Here is a 9,393-nt window from a genome sequence, read left to right as displayed (position 1 = left end):
CACAAGTCAGAATGGTTATTAAAAAGTCTACTACAGTCAGCAAAAACAAGACCGGGAGCTGACTGTGGCTCAGATCATGAACTCCTTACTGCAACTTTCAGACTTAAATTGAAGAAAGTAAGGAAAGGCCATTCAGGTATGACCTAAATCAAATTCCTTACAATTATACAGTGGAAGTGACAAATAGATTCAAGGGATTAGATCTGATAGATAGAGTGCCTGAAGAAATATGGATGGAGGTTTGTAACATTGTACAGGAGTTGGTGATCAAAACCATCCCCAAGAAAAAGAATGCAAAAAGGCAAAATGGTTGTCTGAGGAAGCCTTATATATAGCTGAGAAAAGAAGAGAGGCAAAAGGCAAAGGAGAAAAGGAAAGATATACCCATTTGAATGCAGAGTTCCAAAGAATAGAAAGGAAAGATGAGAAAGCCTTCTTATGAGAACAAAGCAAAGAAATAGAGGAAAACAATAGAATGGGAAAGACAAGCGATCTCTTCAAGAAAATTAGAGATACCAAGGGAACATTTCATGCAAAGATGGGCTCAATAAAGGACAGAAATAGTATGGACCTAACAGAAGCAGAAGATATTAAGAAGAGGTAGCAAGAATACACAGAAAACTATACAAAAAATATCTTCATGACCCAGATAATGACCATGGTGTGATAACTCACCTAGAGCAGACATCCTGAAGTGCAAAGTCAAGTGGGCCTTAGAAAGCATCACTATGAACAAAGCTAGTGGAGGTGATGGAATTCCAGCTGGGCTATTTTAAATCCTAAAAGATGATGCTGTTAGAATTCTGTACTCAATATGCCAGCAAATTTGGAAAACTCAGCAGTGGCCACAGGACTGTAAAAAGTCAGTTTTCATTCCAGTCTCAAAGAAAGGCAGTACAAAAGAATGTTCAAACTACCGCACAATTGCACTCATCTCACACGCTAGCAAAGTAATGCTCAAAATTCTCCAAGCCAGGCTTCAGCAATATGTGAACTGTGAACTTCCTGATGTTCAGGTTGGATTTAGAAAAGGCAGAGGAACCAGAAATCAAACTACCAATGTCCATTGGATTGGATCATCAAAAAAACAAGAGAGTTGCAGAAAAACACCTACTTCTGCTTTATTGGTTACACCACAGCCTTTGACTGTGTGGATCACAACAAACTGTGGAAAATTCTGAAAGAGATGGGGATACCAGACCACCTGACCTGCCTCTTGAGAAATCTGTAGGCAGGTCAAGAACCAACATTAGAACTGGACATGGAACAATGGACTGGTTCCAAATTGGGAAAGGGGTATGTCAAGATTGTATATTATCACCCTGCTTATTTAACTTATATACAGAGTACATCATGAGAAACGTTGGGCTGGAAGAAGCACAAGCTGGAATCAAGATTGCTGGGAGAAACATCAATAACCTCAGATATGCAGATGACACCACCCTTATGGCAGAAAGTGAAGAAGAACTAAAAAGCCTGTTGATAAAAGTGAAAGAGGAGAGTGAAAAAGTTGGCTTAAAAGCTCAACATTCAGAAAACTAAGTTCATGGCGTCTGGTCCCATCACTTCATGGGAAATGGATGGGAAAACAGTGGAAACAGTCGCTGACTTTATTTTTCTGCGCTCCAAAATCACTGCAGATGGTGATTGCAGCCATGAAATTAAAAGGCGCTTACTCCTTGGAAGGAAAGTTATGACCAACCTAGATAGCATATTAAAAAGCAGAGACATTACTTTGCCAACAAAAGTCTGTCTAGTCAAGGCTATGGTTTTTCCAGTGGTCATGTATGGATGTGAGAGTTGGACTGTGAAGAAGGCTGAGCGCTGAAGAATTGATGCTTTTGAACTGTGATGTTGGAGAAGACTCTTGAGAGTCCCTTGGACTGCAAGGAGATCCAACCAGTCCATCCTAAAGGAGATCAGTCCTGGGAGTTCATTGGAAGGACTGATGCTGAAGGTGAAACTCCAGTACTTTGGCCACCTCATGCGAAGAGTTGACTCATTGGAAAAGACCCTGATGCTGGGAGGGATTGAGGGCAGGAGGAGAAGGGGACAACAGAGGATGAGATGGCTGGATGGCATCACCGACTCGATGGACGTGAGTTTGGGTAAACTCCAGGAGTTGGTGATGGACAGGGAGGCCTGGTGTGCTGCAATTCATGGGGTCACAAAGAGTCAGACACGACTGAGTGACTGAACTGACTGACACTAGAAAAAAACATCGCTTTGAATATATGGACCTTTGTCAGCAAAGTGGTGTCTCTGCTTTTTAAAACCTACCTGTCTAGGTTTGTCGTAGCTTTCCTTCCAGGAGCATCTTTTAATTTCTTGGTTGAAGTTACTGTCTGCAGCGATTTTCCACATACACAACAACTGACTGGTACCTTGTCTGTCACTCTGCAACTTGTGTTCAGTATGCATGTCACCTTCCCCTCTGGTCTTTAAGTCCATATCAGTACAATTTTCAACTTGTTGGTGTGTGTCTGGTATGTGTGCATGAGTATGGCTTTCCTTTTTTAATATAACAGTACACTGTATAGATAGGGGCTTCCCTGGTGACTTCCCAGGTGGCCCAGTAGTAAAGAATCCACCTGCCAATGCAGGAGGTGCCGGGGCTGCAGGTTCAATCCCTGGGTTGGGAAGATCCCCTGGAGAAAGAAATGGCAACCAACTCCAGTATTCTTGCCTGGAGAATCCCTATGGACAGAGGAGCCTGCCAGGCTACAGTCCATGGGTTACAAAGAGTCAGACACGACTGAGCACAGATAGCAGCATAACGTATAGATATATTATTCAGGCTGATGCCTATGGTTCTAACATTTTTTTCATGGTACTTATGTTGCTGAGTATAGGTGCACCTAGGGGTGATATTCACAGTGTCGATCACCCAGTGGTTGATTGATACCAGCACCCATCAGATTATTTTCTGGCCCTAGTCCTGGAGTCAGCTTCTTATAGGGCTCTGTTGAGTCAGATGTGAGCCTTTTAGTTGATGGATCATAAAGAAGACCAAGGGGTCCTGGGGATGAGGGATCAGGGTGGTTGGTGAGGATACCTGGAGGGATAGGACACTAGCAACCAAATAGGGGAGAGTCATTTCAACATTCCTGCCACCAACTATAGAGCCACACAGTGAGTGAAGCTCATTATCAGCTGTGGAGGCACCACAATGGATTCAGTCACTCTTTGTTGATGGTCATTTGGGTCCACTTGTCTTTAACATCCTTTTAGGGCATTACCATGTATCTCATCCTGAGTTCTGCCCTCCATGACCCACACCACTTTGAGAAGCCAGATGCCTTCTACCCTGGCCATTTCCTGGATACGCAGGGCAACTTCAGAAAGTTAGAAGTCTTCATTCCATTCTCCATGGGTAAGCCATGCTTTTTCTCCCCCAAGGGAATGCCTGTTCACTCCCACTCTGTGTGTGACTTTCTGACTCAGTTCAGGCCCAAACACGTTTCAGCAAAAGATGAGATTTTGAAGGACAGAGAAAGCAAGACATCTACAGAGACAAGGATAGTGGGGGCGGTGAGGAGGCGGGGGAAGGAAGGGATGAGGTATGATGAGGGAGAAAGATGGAGACTCAGTGATAGAGATAAAGTGAGAGACACAGACACATACTTGAACACACAGAAATAAATGATCCATTATCAAGCACCTGCTATGTCCCAACAATGAGGAAAAGTGTTTACAGTTTTTCTTTCAAAATTAAAATCGCCGTTTTTCTTCTAACTTACACAAATAAGGATGTAAAGTAAAAAGTTGGAATTAAAAATAACCTTTAAGTCACTGCTAAATCAGACCTATTAATACTACAGAGGATGTCCTTTAAAAATATTTTCAATATTTACATATATGCAAGGTAGGTGATCTGGGTTTGATCCCTGGATTGGGAAGATCCCCTGGAGAAGGGAACGGCTACCCACCCCAGTATTCTGGCCTGGAGAATTATATGGGCTATATAGTCCATGAGGTTGCAAACAGTCAGACACCACTGAGTGACTTTCACTTTCACTTTCAAGGTATGTGATATGGATAGATAGATAATGGGTAAGTAGCTGAAAGAACAGTAAAAAGAAAGAAAGGGACAGAAAGGAAAAGAAAGAAGAAAAATTCATTGATTTACTTCTTGTTAGCTAGTTTCATATTTAAAATACAAGCCAGTTTAGAATGAGATCCAGGAGGAATTAAGGAATATTTACTCCCAGAATTTTGCAGTTACCCGCAATCCATCATCTATCAAATGATTCAATTTTTAGCCACTATTTGAAATTTATATTTAAAATGTTTAATCTCTTTAGGTCTATTTCTGTTTGTTTTTTATGATGATGCATATTCACATTGCCTGTCTAATCTGCCTTTTCCAGCTATACAATATTATTTGAATTATTCTATCTGTACAATGTGTTTTAATATTTTACAGGTACCATTGCTCTTCTTTGTTCCTGTAACATGTTTTATTTTTTTCCAAGCATACTTTAGAATCATTTTGTCAAAGTCTCAAAAAAAAATTCCACTGGGATTTTATTAGGGTTAACCTAAACTTGTAATTTGATTCACATAGCTTTGACAAGTCTACATGTTGAATATATCCTAGACAAAAGATAGTGTGTCCATTTAGTCCTTCTCATATCATTGGAGGCATCTTGAACTTTTTAGCTAGGTTTTGTGTATTTCTTGCTAAATTTATTGCTAGGAAACAGGGGAGGAGATTGTGGCTATTGTTTGTAGAGCCTCTTTGTCAGGTTGGGCTATGGGCTGCTGTAACAAAATGCCATAGACTGGATGGTTTAACAAAAAAATTATTTTCTCATGGTTCTGGAAGCCACAAGTCTGCAATCAGAGTGCCAGCATGGTCAGGTTCTGGTCTTCCTGGCTTCCACACGGCCGCCATCTTGCTGTGGCCTCACATGGCAGAGTGAGGGCTCTGGTATCACTTCCTCTTCTTAAAGACTCCTCTCCCCTCAAGAAGGTCCCACCCTAACCAGCTCACTTAAACTTAATTATCTTCCAAGGTCCCTTCAGAAAATATCACTGTGGGTGTTAGGACTATAACAAATAAATTTTGGGAGCACACACTTCAGTCCAGAAACACTCTTCTAAGAACATTTTAATTGTTTTAATAAGTATATCAGAAATCCACTGAGCTTTTGGGGTGTATATTTCTGTCATAACTGAACAAACTCTTTGTATTACTTTCATAACAAACAGTGTTTCCTTTATTCTCTTGGGTTTTCCTAATAACTGGTATTAGCATCTGTAAATGATAATATTATGACTTAATTATTTCTTATGCTAAAGCCATATGTCATGTCATGTTTTCCCTAATATCAGGGACTAGCACTTCTGGAATCATGTAATATAATAGCACTGATAGTGAGCAATCTTGTCCAAGTCCTAACTTTGAGAGTATTTTTATTTTCTCTATGAAGCTCAATGCTGGCTATTGCCTATTCCAGATATTTTATGACTACTCTACCAAAGGAAATATCTTTCTTCTCCCTATTTTACAAGTTCTTCTTAAAATTTTAATTTAATACTCGCATTGAGTATTCTCGATAATTTTTTCAGCTCCTGTCAAGTGATCAAATTGTTTTTCTCCTTTGACCTCTTAAAGAAACAGTCAGTGTCTGAGTGTTGAATCTTTCTCTCTCATAGAATTGGAACAGAGAAGCCCAGGAGGGCAGAGGGCTTGCTGAAGACCCAGTAGGAAGTCATGGTCTATGTAGGTCAGGGCACAGCTAAGCTATGATAAATATGCTTAATATCTCAAGAACTAAAAGTCAAAAGTTTATTTTTCTGCTCAGGCAATATGCTCCCCATCCCAGGTCATCATGTAGAAATGGAGCTAGTGGGAATTCTATCCAGACACACATAGAAACAAGGAAAACAGAATAACATGCACCTGTTTAGCTCTCAGGTCATTGGACAAAGCAACTCCCATCCAAGTTCAATGTGCCAGAGACGTTTATGCACCCAGAGATGTGCTGTGACTACTTATGAGCTGTAATGAACTTTGCCACACACACAAGGCAGCTCTCTGGGATCCTTTCCTTCCCACTGAGACTGTGGGTCAACAGGATGCAGTCCAAACTGGGGCCCAGCCCAAGCACACACTGGTCCCTCTCTTGGTTATTCCAGTGGACACAGCCTGTGCTGAAGTCAGTTGTGGATATTCAGGGCTCCACCTACATGGGCACTTTTGTGATGGTCGACTTCCCCTTCCAGGAAGACACGAGTGGGTGTTATGATAGAAAATGAGGCTCAAGGGTGAGCAGGGCACTATTCAAGGGTACTTATCAAGCATGATGTGGGCATGAGCAGTCAGAAGCTCCATGGGTGGGGACTGGGTCTGGGAGGCTGACTCTGTTGCCTGCTGATGGTGGGCAGGACCAGGGGGCTGGGAGGAGGGTCGAAGTGACCAGAAGAGTGCGGACACTCAGAAGCTTAGAGCAAAGGCAGTTAATCCACTGATTAGAAGTAGGTCACCATTTGTACAGCCAAGTGCCCACCCATTTCAGGACAGGCCAGAGATTTCAGTTCCCCTGTACCTCATAGCCAGGCACGCTGTCAGAGATTTCTCCACTGTTTTCCCATTTTCTCATAAATTGGCTTAGTTGAGATTATAATTAATATTTAGAGGCACACAACTTTCTAGATAGGAAAAGACTAGGTGCCAGGAGGGACATAGGAGGGCTGTATGGGATAGGCTGAGAAGAGGCAGAACTGAAATAGAACTTACAGACACACACCCCTGCATGCACTGGCACATACACCCCCACTCCCCCCGCCGCAACACACTCTGGTGTTGGTACTGAGGACAAGGATAGGATCGCAAGTACTTTGCCTGCAAATCTATGTAAATGAGCATGCACAGATTTCAGGACTGTGGAGGTGGGGCAGCCACATGTTTTCCAGGGATCCCCCTCCATTGACACCCTTTCCCTTACACCCGCAGGAAAACGCCTCTGTCTAGGTGAGAGCTTGGCCCGCTCAGAGCTCTTCCTCTTCTTGACCTCTCTGCTGCAGAACTTCTCCTTGGGGTCCCCCAAGGCCTGGAAGACATCAACCTCATGCTGAGAGAGACAGGGGCAGTGCGACCACCCACTGTGTTCCAGCTCAACTTTCTGCCCTGCAGGGGAGGAGGAAGGCAAGAAGAGGCTCAGATCCCCTTGGAGTCTTTGCCTCCAGCCCCTCCCTCTGTCCAGAATTAAGGCGTGCAGGCTCCTGACTCCTCCCTGCTCACTCTCTCCTGTGGAAAGTCCCTTCTGTGGTCTCCCCATCACCTCCAACCTGCTGTAGTCACCCTCATCCCCAGATGGCCTGCACTGTTAACTGAGGATATTTCAGGGTCAAGAAATACCTGCAATATCTTAGTGTCACCACCAAACCCCCCAGCACAGTTAGGAAAACTGAGGCCCAAAAGGAGGACAAAAAGATTTAGACCCAAGCTTTCCCAGAACAGCAGCATCAGTACCAGATCTCCTGCCTCCCACCCTTGTCTCCATCTGCTCCGCACACCCCTGCCCTCCTCCTCCTACCTTGAATTGACATGGCTAGTTCAGCCCTCAACTTCTTTTTTTTTTTTTTTTTTTACTTTCACTACAAAATAATTTATTAAAACACAGCTTCAGCCTCCTATATACAAGCGCACATACTCCTGACTACCCTAACTAGGGGACCCTTTTCTTCTCCCTTGCTTTGCGAACCTCTTCTAGCAGATCTTTAAGATACTGGATCTCCTTGGCCAAGGAATCTGCCTTCTCTTTCAGAGCCTCATTCTTTTTTTCTAGCTCTTTACATTCGCCAGTGAGGGCCTCCTGTTCTGCCCTTTTCTTCTGGCGGTACCTAGTAGCTGCTGTCTTGTTCTGCTCCATTTTCTTCAGCTTCTTGTCTAGCTTCTCACCCTTGACTTTTGCTGCTACCATCTTCTCTCCAGGAGGGTCGTAGGGTTTGGGGCGGGAAGAGCCACTGAGGGCACCTGGAGATAGCAGGCTCCTATTTGGAGAGCCCCTGGAGGTGGAGGGGCTATCCTGGGGAGAGCCCAGAGAGGAGTCAGGGCTCATACAGATGCCACTATCATTATCTGAGGGGGCATCCTCCTCTTTTATGCACTGAGGGAACACAGCACTGTAAGTGGTGGAGTCCGGCTTGCTATCTCCTTCAGGGATAACCACTTCACTGCATAGCTCTAAACTAAAGGAATGATCTGGAGTGGAAGACAGGGCCCCTGGGGAAGGGGGAAGAGGTTGAAAGAAAGTGAAGGGGGCACCCTGGTCAATTGTTGGTAAACTTTCTGGAAGATGGCCAATTGGGTTTACTATCTGGGGGGACTCCTTGTTAGTCTCCTGGACTAGGGGCTGAAAGAGATCACACGTGTCATCCAACGTGGCCAAGAGCTCATCTGGCATGGTTTCCAGGTCCTCTTTACTGAACAGGATATCAAAATCAAACTCCTTCAAATCCATTTTCTCCACCATCCAATCTGTCCCGGAGAAAGCATCCTCCTTGCTGTTGTCTGAGACCAACCAATCCACAGCCAGCCATTCGGAGGAGCCTGTCTTAGCCTTGTCGCAGGAGAACCCATGATGTTTGAAGTGCTTGGCCACCTCCAGGTTGTCATCTAGGAGACCTAGGCTCTCTTCAGCCCCCAAACCCAACTGGTCGAAGGGGGACACGAAGTCCCCCCCTAACACCTCGCTGCTCAGAAAGCTCATCTCGGCCATGTTGCGAGGTTTTGGTGCTTAATTCGAGGAATGTGCTTAATTCGAAGATGTCTTTGTCGGTTACAGCAAGGCTGCTGCTGAATGCCGTGAAAAGCGCCATGGCTTAAGCCGCTGGGGGGGGGGGGGGGGAGGTTGCCGCTGCAGAGCCTGGTGCTGCTGCCGCCGCTGCAAAGGCCGATGCTGCCGCAGGCACTGCTGCCTCTAATGCGCCATGGTGGCCGCGGACCCTGGGGGAGCGGGAGTAGAGACTGAGCTTGCCCGGAGGAACTACATCTATGGACGGGAGGAAGGAAAAATGGCCCAGCCCTCAACTTCTATGCTGTGTATCTTCCCCCCCTCTCTGATTTTATCCTCCAAAACCAGTGAGACCAAAATAAAGTTCTGTTCTTTCTGGCCAATGGCTATCTGTGCTCCCTTGCTCGCTCGCTCTCTCTCTCTCAGGTAAAATTCATGTATTGTAAAATTAATGTTTAACCACTTTAAACAGTTCCATGGCCTTGAGTACAATCACTATGCTCTGCACCATCATCTTTTTCTTCCAAAACATTTTAATCACCCCAAAAGGAAACTTCGTCCCCTTATCAGGTAACTCACCACTCTTTCTTCCCTCTAGCCACTGGTATGTTTTTTTTTTTTTGTCTATTCTGGAAGTTTCCTATAAATG

At 44.4% G+C, this 9,393-nt stretch overlaps 1 protein-coding gene and 1 pseudogene across 1 annotated transcript; one reads left to right on the top strand and one right to left on the bottom strand.

Moving 5' to 3' along the window:
- The first annotated feature begins 3,240 nt into the window (after positions 1-3,240).
- On the top strand, positions 3,241-7,217 carry LOC129630657 (cytochrome P450 2B6-like; annotated as a pseudogene).
- A 359-nt stretch (positions 7,218-7,576) lies between these two features.
- Positions 7,577-8,845, bottom strand: LOC129630924 (cyclic AMP-dependent transcription factor ATF-4). The gene has a single exon (XM_055551530.1). The coding sequence runs from the start codon at positions 8,727-8,729 to the stop codon at positions 7,677-7,679; it is 1,053 nt and encodes a 350-aa protein (XP_055407505.1). The 5' UTR covers positions 8,730-8,845; the 3' UTR covers positions 7,577-7,676.
- Positions 8,846-9,393: the final 548 nt, after the last annotated feature.

Source organism: Bubalus kerabau, chromosome 17 (genome assembly GCF_029407905.1).
Source record: "Bubalus kerabau isolate K-KA32 ecotype Philippines breed swamp buffalo chromosome 17, PCC_UOA_SB_1v2, whole genome shotgun sequence".
NCBI classification, from domain to species: domain Eukaryota; kingdom Metazoa; phylum Chordata; class Mammalia; order Artiodactyla; family Bovidae; genus Bubalus; species Bubalus kerabau.
The sequence above is the reverse complement of the archived record's forward strand: the minus strand, read 5'-3'. Positions and strand labels throughout refer to the sequence as shown.